The sequence below is a fragment of the Mirounga angustirostris genome, unplaced genomic scaffold, assembly GCF_029215605.1.
Source record: "Mirounga angustirostris isolate CCGP_5_RB_7025 unplaced genomic scaffold, mMirAng1.0.hap1 SCAF_1, whole genome shotgun sequence".
In the NCBI taxonomy this organism is placed as follows: domain Eukaryota; kingdom Metazoa; phylum Chordata; class Mammalia; order Carnivora; family Phocidae; genus Mirounga; species Mirounga angustirostris.
In genome coordinates this window covers 150,259,638-150,280,908 of record NW_026991709.1, presented here as the reverse complement: position 1 = coordinate 150,280,908, position 21,271 = coordinate 150,259,638, and the positions used below count along the sequence as shown (strand labels likewise).

At 37.0% G+C, this 21,271-nt stretch overlaps 1 protein-coding gene across 9 annotated transcripts in view; it reads right to left on the bottom strand.

The window, feature by feature from the left end:
* LRRFIP2 (LRR binding FLII interacting protein 2) overlaps nucleotides 1-21,261 on the bottom strand; it is a 108,723-nt gene extending 87,462 nt beyond the window's left edge. For 2 of the 9 annotated variants that reach the window (XM_064590242.1, XM_045904061.3), the window contains exons 1-2: nucleotides 20,951-21,258; nucleotides 1,133-1,276 (exon numbers count right to left, since the gene is read on the bottom strand). In XM_064590242.1, coding sequence (XP_064446312.1) covers nucleotides 1,133-1,222 — 90 coding nt within the window. In that variant the 5' untranslated portion in view covers nucleotides 1,223-1,276; nucleotides 20,951-21,258. Of the gene's footprint in view, nucleotides 1-1,132; nucleotides 1,277-20,950 lie in introns of all 9 variants that reach the window. The other 7 variants (XM_064590234.1, XM_045904060.3, XM_045904063.3 and 4 more) reach the window with 7 other exon arrangements.
* Nucleotides 21,262-21,271: the final 10 nt, after the last annotated feature.

The following is a 21,271-nucleotide window of genomic DNA, read 5'->3' as shown; positions in this document are numbered from 1 at the left end:
TTTTCAAATAAAACTATGTGGCTTCCAAAATGCTTCATTTGTGCAAATACTTAAAATCCTTGTATCTCATTTTCACTTTATTTTAAAGAATCTTTTACCCCTTTATCTGAAAATATCTCGCTTGAGTTTTTAAAAGTGATTTTGTTAAAGTATCACAAGCTTGCCAACAGTTTTTAGACAACTTTTCTTTGCTTCAAACATCCCTCTATGGAATTTGACTTCTAATTCAAAAGCTAACGGAGTAGCTTACCAGAGGAAAAAAATGTAACAATGAGCTGGATCAAAAAGAGACTGTATAATATGTCAAAAGGAAATAGCACCAGTCCTAAATGAGCTATTTACTAAGAATAACAAAGAGGAAGTGGCGAGGGACTAATCCTCACAAAAAGAATATAATTTAATAATGCTCTAACCAATTCTTGTACCAGATTAATTTATGGTCAGGTCTGCAGCTGCAGATAGAGTCAGAGTCTGAAACAAAGTTGGCACCTCAATAAGAAATCACAGCTGGCAGTTATCTTAAATTTCCAATATGCAACAGGAAATGTTGCCAGTGATTCAATAGGTGACAACCCTTTCCATTTTTTTCTTTCTTCTGAGTTGTCAACAAACCGAAACAAAAATGCTCCAGAAGCTCTGATACTAGCTGAAAGTTAAACATAAAAATTCCACTGCAGTATTTCAAAAAACAGCTAAAACAACTGAATCTGGGCAGACATCAAATAAGGACTGTTTCTGTCAACATTTATACAGTGCCTCCTGGAATATGTTAACTGTATGGCCTACGAGTGTTTCTATAATATAGTTATCATATTTTCCACATTCTAATTACCTTAAGTTTCAATACTGAAGATTCATTATAAATTTCAAAACATTACAGGTACCTCACAGTAATCCACAAAAAATAAAATGAAAAATTAATTTTAGATAAGAGAAACAGATATCCAAATAAAGAGATGGTAACTATATTCTATTCTAATACAGTATTTAGAGGCCATATATAACATCTTATTCACAGTAAGCATTCTGAAACCAGCTCAGTGAATCAAAGTCTATATATATCTCCCCCCAACATTTTTACAACGTTCCCAACTGTGCAACTCAACATTGAGAGGGGGTTTTCCAGACACACCTCTCTGGCAATGTTACTCAAAGCTTCATCTTCTGCAGAAAATCGGTCTTTTACAGGTGTCCTTTTCCTTCCAGAACCAGGAGTCCCCATATTGCCTTCTTAATAGTTTTTTAACCGTGAAACGTGATTTCACTATTTTCAGCCCTGAAATAAACAGAAACAGAATTAACTTAGGATGTTTCTCTTTGTACCATTTTAAAGCTCCTTTATACATTCACTTTTAGAAAAGAGAAATTATATTTATGTATTTACATATAAATTAGTCACCAAATACTTCTTCCTCACTATAAAATCATTCCAACAAATTTCAGAATATTTAAATTTATACTAATTATTAAACCTCCCAATTCTTTTTTACCATGCTACCCACAGACAGCAACCTCTAAGAATGTGTTGTAGGGGAACCTGGGTGGCTCAGTCAGTTGAGCCGCTGAGTCTTGATTTCAGCTCAGGGTTGTGAGATCAAGTCTGGCCTCGGGCTATAGGCTTGGCAAGGAGTCTGCTGGAGATTCCTTCCCCCTGTCTAACCCCCCTAACCACCCCCACCCCTTACCCCTGCTCGCATGCTCTCAGGGACGCACGCGCTCTCTTGGTCTCTAATAAATAAATAAAGTCTAAAAAAAAAAGAATGTGTTGTAACATTAGCCTCAGAAAACTGCAGTCAACAGTAATTCTACTTAACAGTTTAAAATTACTACAGCTATTTCTAAAACTTATTTCCATCCCAGAGCAAGAAACACTTCAGCAAAGTCATCCATTCTAAAACTTTGAAAGAACATATTCAAGAAATTTTAATACAGAACCTTACACTTACAAAGGTAAGTTGGCTTTTTAGTGTAATTTAAAAAACAATTCCAATTATGCTATTACCACATAAGAGAACAAATGAAGATTTATTATTCTGCAATTAACAATTACCAACACTGTCCATGCAACAATGTCTGAGTGCCTGTTACCGCCAGGTACTATGGAAAGTGCCAAAGATACGGTGACAAACAAAACTGATGTAGGCCAACGACTAAGAATATATCTTGGATCTATTACTGTTGCTGTTATTATGAAAGAAACCCATTTTTACAAAAAAAGAGAAGAAAAATTCATCTGCCAGGATTTAATAATAAGGATAGTAAAGATCATCTGGCCTTCCAAACACGTGGTATTTGAAATTAAAGATTCCCATAAGAAAATGCATTTGCATGACCTCCCTCTCTCCTATACACATTCCTAAGTACAGCTCATTTAGCAAAATACCCATTAACTTAAATTTTTTTTTCCTAGCTTTAACAAAATAAACTGGTGAAATTTCATTACACCGTGAGTCACAAAGGAATTTTCAAATAAGTTTGCCCCAGTAGAATGAACTATATTAAAACTCCCAAGTGACTTTAATGTGTTGGAATTTACTTGTTTCAGGCAAAATAAAACAGAACCACTTCATCAATTCACTCTTCCAAAGAAAGTCTTCTCCAATGAAAATTCAGGCCATTCCCCTCTTATCTGATACCATTTTTTATTCCCACATAGCTGGCATGCTATGTTTGTCAATCACAGAATGAAGACTGATGATAGTTCATTACTCTGCCATAGAAAATCTATCTGGATATGATAAGAAAGGACTCCTTCAAATGGAAACGAAAAGAAGGAATGTTATGTCTGAAAGCAGCAGCTGAGAAGTCCCAGCCACAAATCAGGGCAATTTCTGAAAAGCTCAGTGTTGTTTTTTCAGAAGTCTTCCATCAGGGGCACCTGGGTGGCTCAGTTGGTTAAGCGACTGCCTTCGGCTCAGGTCATGATCCTGGAGTCCCGGGATTGAGTCCCACATCAGGCTCCCTGCTCAGCGGGGAGTCTGCTTCTCCCTCTGACCCTCCCCCCTCATGCTCTCTCTCTCTCATTCTCGCTCTCTCTCTCAAATAAATAAATAAAATCTTAAAAAAAAAAAAAAAGAAGTCTTCCATCATCCTCACCCTCAGCATCACTTTAAAGATCATACACTTAATAGTACCGATGTACAAGTGTTAGTCACCTACTGAGAAAAAAGCAGCATGTAGTACTTTTCAAAGACTGGAGTGACAATTTAACTGATGCACAGTAATATCACCCAATATTTGTCCTTCAGCCGGCCTTCCAAGGACACATTCAAAGACATTTCACAAAGACAGGAAACAAAAAGAGGCATTTTCTAATTCCAGGAACATAATAACAGTTATAGAAGAAGAAATAAAGATTTTATCAAAAGTTTAACAGTGGTTTCGTTAGGAGGAAAGAATTATGGCTGCACTTTTTCTTCTTCTTGATTTTCTAACATTCCAATAACATTGGGGAGAAGAGAGATGCATCAATCAATCAATCCAGATCCAAGACTCAAAGAATAAAATGGCCCCAAAGTGGATCACACCCAAATTAGGCACCATATGGTATACAGCTGAGACACACTATCTGAAGCCACTGCTGGTGGCACTCTTTTGAATGGATTTCTATCTCCTCTTTTTCCATAATCCATTTCCTTCTTTCTCAAGAACACTGCCTTAAACCTCAGGATACTTCTAGCACACAGATTTACAAAGAATTATCTTTCCTTAAAGACGCCTCAAAACAAAACTGTTTCAACAGGCTCCAGGATAGCCAACCCTGAGAGAAAGATGACAAGAAAAGAGACAGAGGCACAGGATAAGCAGGAAATGGGAACAACCTCCTGTCTTCCTTGTCCTTCTTGTCCTATCCACAGAGAATATCTAGGGGTTTACATGACTCATTGGCCAGGTCCTGTCACCTTTTTCAGGTGCACACGAGGAAGATCAACCATTACCTATGTCAAAAAACAATCCAATGTTTTTGAAAGAATTACATGATTTGTATTCTGTAGGCAGACATCCTTACTAATATTAGAAAAAGTAAAAGGTTTTCGGCTCCTAGGCAATCTATCTTCAAAATGACAAAAATAAGGATATAGACTCAAAAGGTGATCTCAAATAGATTATTTCCAGTTTCTGATCCTAAAGGACTTTCAGTAAATTGCTACCGCAAGGAGGTTTCCTCAAGAAAAAAAAGAATACTTTTCTTCAGGAGCCGTGTTAATCTTTTCCAGCTTTTCCTTGGTGGTACTGACCAAACTAAGAGCTAAACCTTTACATCCACTGACAACAAAACTGCCCACATTTTGTCAAATCCATTACCCAGACAATGTCAAGCTGATTTTCTCCAGATGGTTTGTCATTAAGGATCTGTCTACCTAAGGGAAAGAAGGGAAGTACCTTCAAGGATGTTGTGAAATAGCAACCTTCCACGATAGATATATCAACAAGGCTTTCTTTTCTCCAATGAGCTTCTCACATAATACGTTTCTGAAAAATAGGCACTTTGCCACATTAAGTGGCATTTCAATCATGATATTGTTCACTCTTGTGAGAAGAGAATGGGTATGTAATAATATATGTCATAATAATATATGTCTAAATATAGCACACTTAGAGAGTTCTGTCTGGATCCCAACAGTTGCAGTTAGTTCTCTATATCTGAGTATTTCATCATGGGGGAACTCAAAATATTGGCATAAGCCTCTGCCTCAGAGTCGTCATTACAGTTAACACTAGCCTATGCACTAAAATATTTGGTCTTTATTCATCAGCAAATCGCAGTATCTGGAATGGCACTTGAACTAAAGACTGAGTGGGACTGCAGCTGTTGCCGCTGGACCAAAGTTAAAGTGAGAGGATCTGAGTTCAACTGCTGCACTGCCCTTTCCCCTACCTGAGGCTTGGTTTCTTCACTTACAGAGCAGACACAACATCTGTCCGCCTATCCAACATGGTTAATGGGAGCTCAAGTGAGTTCAGGTAAATGCAAGCACCTAATAAACTTAGAAAGCACTCCATAAATGTTTCAAGTGCCTTGAATTAACTACCTCTTTTACATATTCAGCTTATGAAGTGGACAAAAGGGCAATCCTGGCCTTTCTTTACATTCTCATACTTTTAACTGAACTAAAACATCCTCAAGTTACTTTCTCCAGCATGCATTATGTGATTATCATTAGCAATGCTAAGAATATTTGCTGAAGCAAGGAAAAATCTAAAAAAAAAAAAAAATACCTTTAACTATAATCATTAGACTATATAGCACATTTACATATTAAAAAATTAAAAAGAAGAAATTTTTAAGGTATTTTGTGGCATTCAAAGTCTATTTTTGAAAAATCCAAATGAATATACAAGTTTTAGAAGTGTGGCCTTATAATGGGAGTTAGTTCTCTCATGAGAACACAAGTGGCTCAGAAGATAAAAATTATTAAATGGTACACTTAAGATCTGCGCATATCTTTTTTTATTATTCTTTTTTAAAATTTTATTTATTTATTTGAGAGAGAGAGCACAAGCAGGGAGAGCGGCAGGCTGAGGAAAAGCAGGCTCCCCACTGAGCAAGGAGCCCCATGCGGGATGGGATCGTGACCTGAGCCAAAGGCAGACACTTAACCCACTGAGCCACCCAGGAGCCCCAAGTACAGTAAAATATTAACAGTGGAATCCAAGTAGTAAGTACACAAGTGTTCATAGTAGAACTCTTTTCAACTTTTCTGTAAGTTGCAAAATGTGTATAATAAAGTGCTGGAAAAAAATAACTAGTTGAGAAAGGTAGATGACTAAGTGAACAAAAGATAGGAATTGATAATTTCAATAAAAAAATCTTGATTTGAAAACCAAAAAGGAAGGTAGAGGTAATCACAGTATGGACGAATACCAATAGTTATGTATACATTAGAAAGATTATGGGCAAAGGAGAGAATGCCTCAACTGCTGGTGAGAAGAGAAAAAAATGAAGGGGAAAGGGCAGAGGTACAAGCAAAGCAGTAGGGGAGGGAAAGAGGGGGTGGGTAGGCAGGAGGAAAGAATTAACACTTAAAGACATCAATTCCTGTAAATAGCTGAATGAAGACATTACGCAAAATGAGTAAATCATTAACAGAACCTACAGAAAGAATAAAAGGTACATCTAGAAATTGAAGCAAAGTACAAAATGAAAATATGTATATGTGAGGCAAAACTGGAAGACCTGGCATAACCAGAAAGGTAGATGCAAAACATAAACTAAATCTCAGGAGAATATGAGAACCTATAATGGTTAAATTAAACTCATATTTTATAAAATATAATGCCTATAAAGGGTCAATGAGAACCTTTATAATCCCATCTCCAACTTCCACATTTGGTAGTCCTAAGAATTAACAAAAATGTTTCTTAAAGTCTCATATTTTGAATACATATTATTCTCATACACCCAAAACAATTGATAATTTTTCCATTTCCTCCTTTCGTAAGATGACATGCCAGTGGTTGCACTTCCTTCCTAGCTAACTGTGTTTAAATAAATGAACTCTAACGGGCTGTATGTTCGACATGATTTATAATACTATTTTCAATAACTGTGCAGAACCCAAATTAGGAAGATGTGCTCTTACCCAACAACTGTATTCTCAGTATGCCCTGAGAAGTAAACCATTTTCTAGTACCAAATTCCCTCCTTTCCCTATGCCTTTTAAAAAGTATCTCAGTGTCAACTATACTTAAAAAAAAAAAAAAAGAGAGAGAGAGAGAAAAAGAAAGAATGAACCTCAGAAATGTGTGTATGAACATACATTCAGAGGATGAAAGGAAGGGAGAGAGAAAATTACATATGCTGAGGACAGGTCAGACTTAAAAGTGTGCAATAAAGCAGAAAACAGGAAAAGAACAGAAGTACTAGGGAGAACAACAGAAGCTCAGGCAGCAAAGAACAAAGATAAAACCAAAGACGAGGGAGAAGTAGGGAAACATGTAATAAAGATGTGATTTTTTAATGTAATTAATATGAAGAAGGTTCTAAAATTAGAAAATTACTATAAAATAAAATACATACCTTTAAATTTTCTGTTTCCAACAAATATGTACTGTGAATTTGCAAAGCACTATGTACATTTGGCTTATAAGTGGACAAAAGAGTAAATGGGAAAATTAAAATGGCAAAGAAAAAGTCAGAGAAAAGTACTTATACTATTTCTACATATCCTTTCTTAATGGTGTTCTCTGAAACACGAAAGCTTTTATTTTGAGGAAGTCAATTTACCTATTTTTTTCTTTCGTTTAATTTGATGTCATTTTTTTTTTTTTAAGATTTATTTACTTATTCTTTAGAGAGAGAGAGAGAGAAAGAGAGCAGAAGCAGGAGGGACAGAGGGAGAGGGAGAATGAATCCCAAGCAGATTCCACGCTGAGCACAGAGCCCAACACAGGGCTCAATCCCATAACCCTGAGATCAGACCTGAGTGGAAACCAAGAGTCCAATACGCAACCGACTGCGCCAGCCAGGCGCCCCCATTTGATGTCATTTCTCTTTTTTGTATTAACATATAATGTATTATTTATTTCAGGGGTACAGGTCTGTGATTCATCAGTCTTACACAATTCACAGCGTTCACCATAGCACATACCCTCCCCAATGTCCATCACCCAACCACTGATGTCATTTCTAAGAAGGCACTGCCTACCCCAAAATCTCAACGATTTATTCCTATGTTTTCTTCTTAGAGTTTTACAATTTTAGCTCTTACCTTTAAGTCTATGATCCATTTTGAGTTAATTTTTATATATGGTTTGAGGCAGGGTACCAACATCATCCTTTTGCCTGTGGATATCCACTTATTCCAGTAACGTTTGTTGACAAACTATTCTTTCCACAACTGAAAGACCTTGGCAGCCTTGTCAAAAACCCATTGACCATAAAAATAAGGGTTTATGTGTGGACCCTCAATTCTATTCCATTGATCTATCTACATAAATCTATATATATCTATAAATAGATATAGATATCCTTCTGTCAGTATCACACTGTCTTGATTACTACTGTAGCTTTGCAATAAGTTTTAAAATTGGGAAAAGTGTGTCTTTCAACTTTGTTCTTTTTAAGATTTTACTGGCTATTCTAAGTCCCTTATATTTCCATATAAATTTTAGGATTGGCATGTCAATTAAAAAAAAAAAAGGCTGCTGGAATTTTGATAGGGATTACACTGAATCTATAGATCAATTTGAGAAATATCGCCTTCTTAACAATATTGATTCCAATCCATTAACATGGGATGTCTTTCCATTTATTCAGATCTTTAATTTCATTCCACTATGTTTTGTGGCTTTCAATGAATGCTTATACTTCTTTTATTAAATTTATTCCTAGGTCAAGTAGATATAAAAGTTTATACAGGGACTCCTGGGTGACTCACTCGGTTAAGCATCTGCCTTCTGCTCAGGTCATGATCCCAGCGTCCTGGAATTGAATCCCGCACTGGAACCCGCTTCTCCCTCTGCCTACCACTCTCCCTGCTTCTGTGCCCTCTCTCTCTCTCTCTCTGACAAATAAATAAAGTCTTAAAAAAAAAAGTTTCTATAGAGTATAAAATGCTATGAAAATATACTGTATCACCAACACCAAAAAACATCTAAAATCACAATAAGCAAAAGAGAAGGTAGTAAAGTAAAATTCAGAAGTAAATCCCATGGCTAAGGTTAATCTTAGTTGAGCCATGGGTGGGCAGGGGAACTGCATATTTTCAAACACAAATATAATCCAACACTATACCTATATACTTAGTGGGAAGGCATTTTTCACTATTTCCAATTTACTAGATATGTAGCAACAATAAAAGGAACTGAAAGTCCTTTCACTGAATTATACAAGGCTGTGTTTTCTATCTGGGGTATAGAGAATTATTACTGAAATATTTCTTCCACCAAAAGAAATGAAAATCAAAACTAACATGATAGAAGCAAGTAACTAACTTCTGTTACTAATAAGAAAATAGAAAGAACCAGAATTAAGTCCCAAAGGAAAAAAGAACTTAAACTAGCCTTAGACCTTAGGCTCTCCTTCTGATTAAGATGAACTCTACTGACAATACTTATATTAACTATATACTAATAACAAAAATAAAACTTAGAATATAATGCAACAAGAGGAAAAATTACATTAATAAATATGATCTTTTTAATTTTTTGTTAGTCTATAGTAAAACCAAAGATAAAACTGAAAATGACCCAAGTTTACAACAACAGCTTTAAGTCAAGGCCAGTCAACATGATGTAATAAATTGTGGCAGGAAAAAACTCATAGGAAGGAAGCAAAGACAAGGACACATTTGATATTATGCCTATAAGGTGCAAAAAGATAATAAAATGCCATGTAAAGTATGACTGCAAATACGTAAAACTTCATACATACAAATAATGAATAAAGACAATATGTATAGGGGCGCCTGGGTGGCTCAGTTGGTTAAGCGACTGCCTTCGGCGCAGGTCATGATCCTGGAGTCCCTGGATCGAGTCCCGCATCGGGCTCCCTGCTCAGCAGGGAGCCTGCTTCTCCCTCTAACCCTCCCCCCTCTCATGTACTCTCTCTCTCGTTCTCACTCTCACAAATAAATAAATAAATCTTTAAAAAAAAAAAAAAAGACAATATGTATAAAAAGAATCTTCCTTTTTCTTAAGTTTTATATACTGTTGATAATCACTTTACCAAAAATGATTTAAGCTAAAATTTACAATTATGGGCTACTTCATAGTATGAAAATACAAACTTACAAGAATAACCAACTTTGAAACAATATTAATGAACTGATAAAAGAGAAAGATTCATTTGGTCTGTCAGAGCAATTGCAAAGTAGGACTATAAAAATTTACGTTGGTCATCTCCGGTAAAACTGTTAATTTCCTAATAGATTTCATAGTGACCATCACTTTTACAGGCATAATGACATTTTAAGTAAGTGAAAACACATTGCTAATTTTAAATAGAATGAGCACCACTGGATTAACCTTTAAAATTAAAAATCTAACTTGAATCAACAGGTCAAAATTAGAAAAAGAAGCAAGCATTAATGTCCTCTAAAGTCCTGGGGGAAAACAACAATTTTTAAGTCTACAACTTTTTATTATCAAAGCAAAATCCTTTCAAATTATCAGCTTTCCCTGAAGACCTCTATTCTATGAATCCTTCCACCCACATAGCTCACTGACTGGATAATAAAATAGTGCCGTGAGATACTTTTACAGCATAATGGGAGAAGCTAACATTTCTCCTCTCTTGAGCCATGCTGGTCAGGTTTGTGTAACTTAAACCTTTCTTAGAAAGGGCAAAGTAATACTCTGAAATGATAGGCAAGATACCAATCAGGACCATAAAAGGAAATCAACAAGATATAATGCAATGTAAAGTACAGTGTTCACAAGGGAATAATTAGAGAAGAGCACCAAGCTGACAGCACAGCTGTGAGAGTAGCTAATCCAAGTGCCATCCAATCTAAAGCCACATGCAATGAGCTCCACTTTAGATGCATGACTTTGCTCAAAAAAGACCTAACATCAACATTTGGGTAGCTCCTTTTTATATAAATAAAGACAAACTGACCATCCCTCCTCCCATACCTGCTCATCCACCACAGCTCCACACACACACACACACACACACACACACACACACACACACACACAGAGAAAGATATCATTAGTAACTTCTCAGAAGTTAAGGACATAAGTTTCCAGATTCAAAGGGCCCACAGAATGCTCAACACAAGTCCTGAGTCCATACCAAAGTATTTCATAGTGAATTACCTGAGTGAATTTCAAACACTGGAGACAAAGATGATTTTACAAGCTTCCATGGGTGGGAAAATCAGGTTACATAGAAAGAATTAACAATTAGAATGGCTTTAAACTTTTAAAAGTAATTCTGGAAATGAGGCACCTGGGTTGCTCAGTCAGATGAGCAACCAACTCTTGATTTCAGCTCAAGGTCATGATCTCAGGGTGGTGGGTTCGAGTCCCACATAGGGCTCCCTGCTCAGCACAAAGTCTGCCTGAGATGCTTTCTCTCTCCCTCTCCCTCTGCTCTTTCTCAAACAAACAAATAAATAAAATCTTTTTTTTAAAAAAGGTAATTCTGGAAAGAGGACAATCACTGTATTGATGCCTTCAAACTCCTGAAGGAAAACTACAGACAACCTATAAACAGCCTATGCCCAGTTAAACCATTCTATTTCCCATACTTGATGATTAAAGACATTTTTAGACATTTGAGGCCTCAAAAACTTACCTCTTTTATGCCCTTTGTCAATAAGCTACTAGAAGATATACTTCACCAAATAAAAGAGAAAAATCAAAGGAGTAGTTTGTTGCAGAGTCAGCCAGGGACTCGGGTTCCTTTCTTCCCGTGACTACTCCTTTACCCCTGCTTCCCAACTCGCAACCGATAGAGATGTGAGACAGATATACACCTGAATTGTGTTAAACCACTGAAACTTGGGGGTTGTTTAAGTTGGTTAGTCTTTCTGACTAACAGACACAAAAAGGTGATAGAGCTATTCCACTTTTCAAAACTGAACCACATATTGATTAGAAATACATGTATGGAGAGTGGGACGGCACAGTTGGGCAAGGAATGGTCCCAAGAGAGCGATTAACATGTAAGATGGCATTGTGATTGCCTGAGAAGGAAGGCACACATTAAAGAATATGTACAGGAACTTCTACGATAATTGTAATGTTCATTTCTTGCCTAGGTAGTGAGACACAGATGTTCATTTTATTGTTCTTCCTCAAAATGTATTTTTGTTTTATATCTCGCCATGTTTCACAAATAAACTAATTATTTTGTTCAAAATAAAACAGATACATAGGATGAGGCACTTGAAAAAAAATGTTGGAGCATTTGGGAAAAAATAAGGTGAAGAGAAAACTAAGCGAAGAAAGGAAACCCCCTGGCAGCCCCCCTGGAAAAACTGAGTTAAACAAGAAAGAAAACAATCATGGTACAATACTTGGCTAAGCAGTAAATAATATTTATTTAGTTATAATGAAAACACCAACTATTGATTTAAAATTGCAAAACTGGAATGTTGCAGAGAGGAGATACACATACACACATATAATGAAGAAACAGAAAAGTAACAATAAAAACCACCAGTAATATTTAGTTAACTGCACATACATGTTTTTCAAGGAGAAATAGGTTCATAAAGTATGTGCCATTTTGTAAGATACTTCTTTTAACTGCACATTCATGTTTTTTAGACAAAAATGGGTTTATAAAGTATGTGCTATTTTGTAATCAGCTATGGCAGACAGACTCTAAGGTGGCTCCCCACCATTATTCCCCCTCCTTCTGTTCCTACCTTTGTGTAAACACCTCTCAAAGATGTGGCCAGGACTTGTGACTTGCTTCTAACCAAAAGAATATGACAAAGGTTATGAGATGTCATTCCCATGATTATGTTATATTATATAAGACTAGCCAGCTAGCCAACTTGCTCTAGGCTCTCCTTAATGATTTGACCAAGTGGTCATATCAGGAAATTCCACAGAGCCAAGAAATTCAGGTTGCCTCTAAGAGCTGAGAGCAACCTTTAGGAGCTTGAAGACAGCCTCTACATAACCTTTAGTTATCCTAAAGTAACCTTTAGTGAGCAAGAAGCTTCAGTCCCAAAAACAGAAATAAATTAATTCTGCCAAAAACCTCAGTGAGCTCGGAGATGGATTTTTATCATGTAAGTCTCCAGAAGAGAATTCTGCCCAGCCACACACAACACCTTGATTACAGCCTCATGAGACCCTATGCAGAGGACCCAACTCAGCCACATTCAGACTCCTGCCCCACAGAAACGTAGGATAATAAATGTGTGTTGTTTTAAACTCTAAATTTGTGTAACTTGTTACACAATACAGAAAACAAATGCAACAGCTTTTAAAACTTTGGATTAAAAAAAAACCTTTGGATGAATAAATTCTGCAAAGGATAAAAAAATCAACACATACACACATATACAAAACAGCTGCATTTCTATACACTAGCTATGCACAATCCAAAAAGGAAATTAAGAAAACAATTCCATGTACAATAACATCAAAAAGAATAAAATACTTAGGAAAAAATTTAACCAAGGAGGCTTGTACACTGAAAACTACAAAACATTGCTGAAAAAAATTAAAGGAGACATAAATAAATGGAGAGCCACCCCTGTTCAAGGATTGGAAGACTTAACATTGTTAAAATGTCAATAATACCCAAAGCCATCTACAGATTCAAGGCACTCTCTATCAAATCCTAATGATATTTTTTGTAGAAATAGAAAAACCCATCCTAAAATTAAAATTCATATGCAATCTCAAGGGATCATGAACAGCCAAAACAATCTTGAAAAGAACAAGTTGGAGGTATCACACTTCCTGATTTCAAAACTTAACTAGAAGGCTACAGTAACCAAAACAGTGCCTTACTAGCATATACCACAAACAAAAATAACTCACAGTAGATCAAAGAAATAAGTGTAAGCTAAAACTACAAAACTTTTAGAAGAAAACATACACAAAAAGCTTCACAACACTGGATTTGGTGATGATTTCTTGAATATAATGCCAAAAGCCCAGGCAACAACAACAAAAAGTAGATAAATTGGACTTCATCAAAATAAAAACTTTGTGCATCAAAGGACAATATCAAGAGAAAAAAGTGACCCACAGGATGGGAGAAAATATTTGCAAATAGTACATCTAATAAGGGATTAATCTCCAGAATATATAGAGAACCCCTAAAATTCAACAACAAAAAACAAACAACCCAATTCAAATACGGGCAAAGGAATTGAACAGACATTTCTCCAAAAACAGATAAATGGCCTAAGAGCACATGAAAAGATGCTCCACATCACTAGTTATTAGGGAAATACACATTAAAACCCCGATGAGACACCACCTCACATCCATTAGAATGGCTATTATTTTAAAAAATAATAATAAGTGTGTCAAAGATGCAGAGAAACTGGAACCCCTGTACACTGCTGGTAGGACTGTAAAATGATCAGCCACTGTGGAAAACGGGCATGGCAATTCCTCAAAAAAGTAAACACAGAATTACTATATGATCAAAAAAAAAAAAAAGAATTACTATATGATCAAACAATTCTACTTATGGGTATATGCCCCAAAGAAATGAAACCAGGGACTCAAATAGATATTTACACACTTGTGTTCATAGGTAGCAGCATTATTCACAATTTGGTAAAAGCTAATTAAGTGTCCATCAACGGACAAAGGGATAAACAGAACGTGGAATATACATACAATGGAATATTAGCCTTAAAAAGGAGTTAAATTCTCATGCATGCGGGCGCCTGGGTGGCTCTACTTTCATCTACTTTCAGCTCTGGTCGTGATCCTGGCACCCTGGGATCGGTCCTGCATTGGGCTCCCTGCTCGGCAGGGAGTCTGCTTCTTCCTCTCCCTCTGCCCCTCCTCCCCACTCGTGTTCTCTCTCTCTCTCTCATAAATAAATAAAAATCTTTAAAAAAAAAATTCTCATGCATGCTACAACTTGGATGAACCTTGAGGACATTGTGCTAAGTGAAATAAGCCAGACACAAAAGAGAAATATATGATTCTACTTATATCAAGTACTTGGAGTAATCAAATTCATAGAGACAGAAAGTAGAATAGTGGTTGCCAGGTGCTGTGGGGATGAAGGAGTTATTTTTTAATGGGTGCAGAGTTTCAGTTTGGGATGATGAGAAAGTTCTGGAGATGGATGATGGTGAAGGTTGTGCAACAGTGTGAATGTATTTAACACCACTGAATTGTACACTTAAAGATGATTAAAATGGTAAATTTTATATTACATATATTTTAACACAATTTTTTAAAAACCCCACTTGGATGGGTAACAAAGGGTGAGTTGGGTAAGACAGGCAGACAATGACTCTCTCATTTCTTTGACTATCCACTGAGATATGGCAATATCCATGACAGGGGAAAAGACAGCCAATCTAAAACTGAATTTTTTTTTTCTATCTTTAATCCTATAATCCTTGGGTCACTTTACTGAAATCCTTTTTTTTTTCTTTTTAATAGCAACATGTATGCTTACTAACTGTACTCTTTATTGTTATAAATTACTTAAACCATTTAACAGAGAAATAAATATTTTAACATCCTAGTCCTCTGCATACAGTATACTCTATTTTACTTAGAAACAGCCAAAAAAGTGCTCCTGGCTGTTAAAATGTTTCAACTTAGGAAAGTGGGGGATATAGAAAGAATAACAAAGTGATCAGAACAAGTAACTTTAAAAAGAGTTTCCTAAAACAGTAAAGTTATGTTATATCAAAACTAGTTAAGATTTTGGTGTTCATAATGAAAAAACAACTAAAACATACAAGGTTCAAAGTGAAAACAATGAAAAGATGAACTACGATTTTTTAAAGAAGGGTTTTAATAGTTCCCTTCTGAATAATAAAACTAAATAATAAAAACTGAATAATAAAAACAACCTGATACACATTTGTACTCCAAAGCTTTTCCACTCTCTCTGTTCTGCACTATCTTCACCTCCTTTTTTTTTTTTTTTTTTTTTTTTTTTGGTAGAGAAAGGCTGAGACTTGAGACAGGCAAGGGATAATAGGAATAAATCAGATAATAGGAATAGAAAAAAATAAAAAGGGAAAATACTCCAGTTTACTTTTTCTCCTCACACTCAATACAGTACTAACTACATCGTTATTATCAAATGCAAATAATCCAAATTTCTGAGGGCAAGGAAAAACTAAATTTCTTGGAGTTACAACCTAATCTAAAGCAAAAAAAGGAAACCATCTGCAGCTTTGCATCTGTAAATTAAGTTTGCACTGCATGAGGAATTCTTCCAACAACCTTGACTGTAATACAAGGCTGCAGTTTAATATGGTGACAGGAACCTTGGATAAATGGGTAGAGTACTAAGCCCTTTAAACAGTTTTCTAGCCTAAGTAGTGAAATCAGTTAAAGAACTTTAAACTCAAGGGCCTCATTCACTGAGTATAGAAAACACCAAGGTTTTCATGAGAAAGCACATGATACACAGAGGCAGCTGTGCTGGGAGATAGCATCTGGTAACAGCCTCGAGTTATTTTTAAAGAGATAACTTCATGATAATGTACATGAGATTGTAGCAGTTCCATGGGAAGAAGAGCGCGAGAATTTGGGAAGAAGCTAATTTCTTTGTACGAACTCAAAATAATCCTATAAAACAGCCCATCATTCCCAGTGTCCTTTTGATCCAAAGATATGTGTGCAAGTCTCTGAAGTGAACTAGTTCAACTAGGGCCCTGGCCTCCCTATGCCAGTATCAGTAATGGTTTTCCCGTTGTAAAACATTTGACTGATCACTCTTAGACCCAGACCATAACATCAATACTGGTACAATCCTGTGCTCCTCCTTCTGCACATTCTTCTGAAATACTTTTCTCATTAGTTTTCCTTAATCATGCTCTTTTCTTAAAAAAGAAAGACAAAAAGAAAAAAAAATGATCCTAGGATATGCATGCTAAGCAGATTTTCACCCCAAAACTTAGCCTTAATCTTCTGGAGGCAAATGTCCTTTATAAGCTCACTCCTCTGTGGTTGCCGCTTTTCCTAAACCACAGGCCTTCCTGACTGGCAGCCGGGCCAGGACAGATTACAGTTATGTGGTAGGTTCTGTCGGACGAGCTCTGACAAGGCCTCAAAATAGACCCTGGGCACCAGCCAGAGACACTGCCACTCACAAGTTCCAACTTCATCATCATACATTAGCCCCTCAGTACTTTTTTTTTTTCTCCCCTAGAGTCTCTCATTTTCAAAGGGCAAAAGTTCCTGAACGCCCCTCCTCCTGGTCATGAGTGAGCTGTATAACACAGAAATTAAACTTTTAAACTTTTAATTTGCTCACAAACACTTGCAGAATAAAAACTAACACTGTACCTACCCCCTGCCTTGGGATATTAATCCATCCATAGCACTCTGGTTTGCAAAAGGATTTTGGAATCTCAAACTCTACAGAGGTTTATTTTATTATGAATAGACTAGGATGTGGAAGGTAAAGGAAGACAGAAGGTGGACTATTTATTTTCTGTGACTAATAATATAGTAGCAGACTTCATCAGGGCAAGACGTTAAACTATACACAATATTTTTAATTGATACTGGTCATAAAATCCTAAAACAATCAACCAACTACAAAAGGTATTCATTTAACTATTACCCAATATATAAGTGAAGTGGTTTGTCTATAACACCAATCTTCAAGCCACAGTATTTTCACCCTTACCAGTACAAACAAAATTAACCACCAGTCACTCTAAATGATTAAATTAAGATTGCCTTATAAAATACACTGTAATATTTTTTAAAATGGAGAGGATAGAATACAAAGTAAGCTCCTTTCTCCTACAAGGTTGAGAAAGAAGTTAACTTCTATTATAAAATAAAATCCAATATAAGATTGAAACAAATTTATAAATCTTCACAATTTAAGGTCTAACTTTGCAATCACTCTTTCAGAAATATATTCCATATACATACTTATGGACTAGTGCAAAGATTTATATACTAGTTGTTCACTATAGCAACATTTGTAGAAAGCTAAAAACAACCTAAATGTCTGTTAATAGGGAATGGTAAAACTAATCATGGAAAATGAATAAACTGTGGTTCATCTACACTAGGCAAGACATCCAGTCTTTTTTTAAAAATCAGATGGACACATGTGCTAATACAGAAAAGTCTCTAAGATATATATCAAGGGTAAGAATGAAAGGTAGAAGAAAGTTCTCCTAAACATAGGTGATAATATGTAATAGAAAATTTGGAGAAGAATATACAGGAAACCATTCACAGTAGTTGCTTGGATTAGGGGGTGGGGGAGTGAGAAAAGGCTAGGAGTTTGTTGTGCAAAGGAAGCTTCCTTTGCACCACATAACATCTTCTTTTCAAATGTTTTATCAATTTTTAAAAATCCTACAAACATCTACTGTACCCATGAAGTGGGCATTCTCTTTCCATGTATGTATGCCATGTCTTTTGTCTTCCCAACCATTTTTACTCTTATCTACTGCTCTCCCTACCACTAAACCAAAACAAAAGCATACACATTTAGCAAATCTCAGAGTTCCCCCAAGAAACAGAATCCTTTTCCATCCCCCATCAGAATAAAGAAATAATAGAATAAACGAAAAAGTATAACTTATACTAAACCCTGTTTTTAGCCCCATGTTTGATTCCTTTTAAGTCTGGCCTAATTTCTTGTAGGGCAAAAAGTTTTAAAAGTAAAGTGCAATGTGCAACACAAAAAAATTATTTCCAAAGGTGTCTATCTAGTATCTTAAAAGGAGAAATGGAGAAAAAGGTAAAATTATTCTACTCACAGGGCAAATTCTGCTCAATCCCTTCCCTCTGAAGTTTTAAAAGTTGAGTTTTGAATAACAGTCATAAAGTCTATTAAGTCTATTGCAAACTGGATAAGGTAGTACATTTTCCTGGTTAAAGGTCCATCTCACCATTCAAAGTCTCCAGAAAGAAACTAACTACCTAAAAGGAAAAGGCTATGAAATGGCCTCTATTTTGTAGGTGCAATGGATAGTGCTCTTATGGTAAAGAAAGAATTGTATCTCTCTTAAATGATCCTCATCAACATTCCCAGCATGCTGCCAGAATTTTTTTTTTCTATACATCATCAATTCTGTTCCTTTTCACACTAGGAGCACAGTAAAACAATTCACAAAAAGCTTAGCAAGACACAGCTCTCATTTCTAGCAAAAATATGTTTTTGGTTTGTTTTTAGAAAAAAAGAATCTACTTGCCAAATATACCCTCCTATCACTTTTTTCCTTCATTATGGAGATGCTTAGATCATGACGTAAGAAGGCTTCTCTTGCATATCTACCTATCAAGACTGTTAGTTATGGTGCTTTCCACAAGGGATTTTCCAAAAGGGAATCTCTGTTTACTGGGAACTGAAACTCTTAATTAAGTCACCATTAGCTGGACAAAAATCAAAAGCAACATTAGGGAACACTCTGTATATAAGAATGAATATCCAAGAAAATAAGATGCCAAAATTTAGTCAAATAATTAAAGGAACCTGGTAAGCAAGACCAACTTACCATTACTTTATAGCTGATAACTAACTAAAGTTCCCTACAAATGAAAATCAAGGTAAAATAAGCTGAATTCCAAAAAGAAGTAAAAGAAAACAAGGCTAAGGGTATCAAGTTCTCTGTGATTCAAGGTTATTTTGCTTAACAATATTTTTAAAGCCAAAAATGATCAAATTACATTTCAGCAATAAAAAGTTATTTCTAGTTTACAATGAATTCATTCCAATAATTAATCACAACTTCAATACACACTTTCTTCTATAGCAGAACTTACGTAAGAACTCAGTATAGTCTCATTCCACATTTTTAAGGATTCACAAAATAGGTGAGGCCTTTCACTGAAAAGACTATTTTGTATACTGTAGATTCTTTCGGTAAACTTTTTTATACCTTTTCACTGACATTTATTTTGTTTCTAGACCCCTTCATTTATCTTCCCACATTTGGCAAAAAAAAAAATAGGGAGAGTGGGGGAGGGTAAAATTACAACAATTCACTAGGAACTAACTATTTAAAGCCAAACACTCTGCAAAAGTTCAATTTTTATTTTCTTACCACACTTCATGACAATAAGTAACAAAGCAACAAACCTAACAAAGCATAATACAACACTTCATATAAAATGACTGAAGGCATCTAAACAGGCAGTAACAAACTTCTAGCTTTCCTCTATTCCAATTTTAAGATCCGTATCAATGATTCAGAGTGACCTAACTTTCTAAATGAATCACACTTTCTGAAATTCTTACTCTAACATGAATATAATACTAGATCATCATCTCTATATTTGTTAAAGAGAGCATGATGTTGGTTAAAAAGGGTTAATACTGCAAAACTTCCAAACCACAGCAAACCTCAAGTCTCTGCCAACTAACTCTTATCTGCAACACTGCATTCTCCAACAATTGCACCTGTATATATAGATTCATCCCCATATAAAATGTTATCTTGCAAAAAATGTTATTTTATATTATGAACTCGCCCACCTACTGTTCACCATCTCTCTGGTTCCATTCATTGCATCCACGTTCTCTTCCCATTGTGATAACATAAAAAATTAGTGGCTCCTCAGTTATTCTTACACATTATCTCTTAGTCAATTAACCTACTCTACAGTTTTGCTGTTTACCGCAGAAATGCTGAGTCATTAAATGGAAACTCAAAGAAAACGAGCTATAAACAGTTAAAGTTTAGGATACAATATTTCCCTATATTTCCCTAGCCGTGTCTCAGCAGCCTAATATTTGCATCTCCCACGGTGTAAAAGAGCAAACACTTGAACTTTTTCCGTCTGAGAAAGGAAAAGAGGTGCGTTCCCTTATGTCCGCCTGCTTCCTACTGGATATCCACAGGCAAGAGAAGCAGGCCTGACTGGAGCTGTATAACTTAACAATCTGGATGTGAATAACACCCCATATTAGTCAAGCATTAACCCCGACACTCCTAGCAAGCGCCTGTTATGCCCGCGCTTCAGTTCGGGTCAAGGAAGAAAAAAAATCCCATAAAAATGCTACGCCCTCCACCGGCCTGACACCGTTCGCTGGGGTGCCGGTCCGGGGACAGAAGCGAGGGAGTGCCGCGCCGCGGGAGAGGAGAAGGAGCCTCGAGCACCGAGGCACAGGGACCGCGGCCCAATGTATTTTCTGCCACAATGGGAGTAACCCCTTCCCCTCGCACAGACGGAGGGTGCGCGTTAGAAATCAGGCGTGCTGCCGGCGAACGCGGTAGGCGGGGGGCGACCCCGACCCGAGAGCCCGCAGGGAAGCCCGTCCCCCAGCAGGGCTCAGCGGCGGCGCGGGTCGCACGGGCTGTAGAGGCCGGGAAGGGGGCCCCGGGACGGCGGGAGGGACGGCCCTTACCTGTCCCTGGGCGCGGGCTGTGGCTGTGGCTGTGGCGCCACCCGGGAAGGGCCGGGGCACGGGTCGGCCGCCGGGAGCCGGCCGGGCGAAAAGCGAGGAGCGGAGGGCGAGGGGCGCGGACGGCGAACTGGGTCCCAGGCTCCAGGCCGGGGAGTCTGGGCTGGACGCGGCGGCTCCCGGCGCCCGAGGCCGGTCAGTCAGTCACGCCGGTGGCCCCGCGGCGCGGCGGCTAAGACAGAGACAGCGGGAACCGGCCCCCGGGAGGAGCCGCAGCCCGAGCGGCTGGCGAAGGAGGCGGAGGAGGGGCGGGGCCACAGGGTC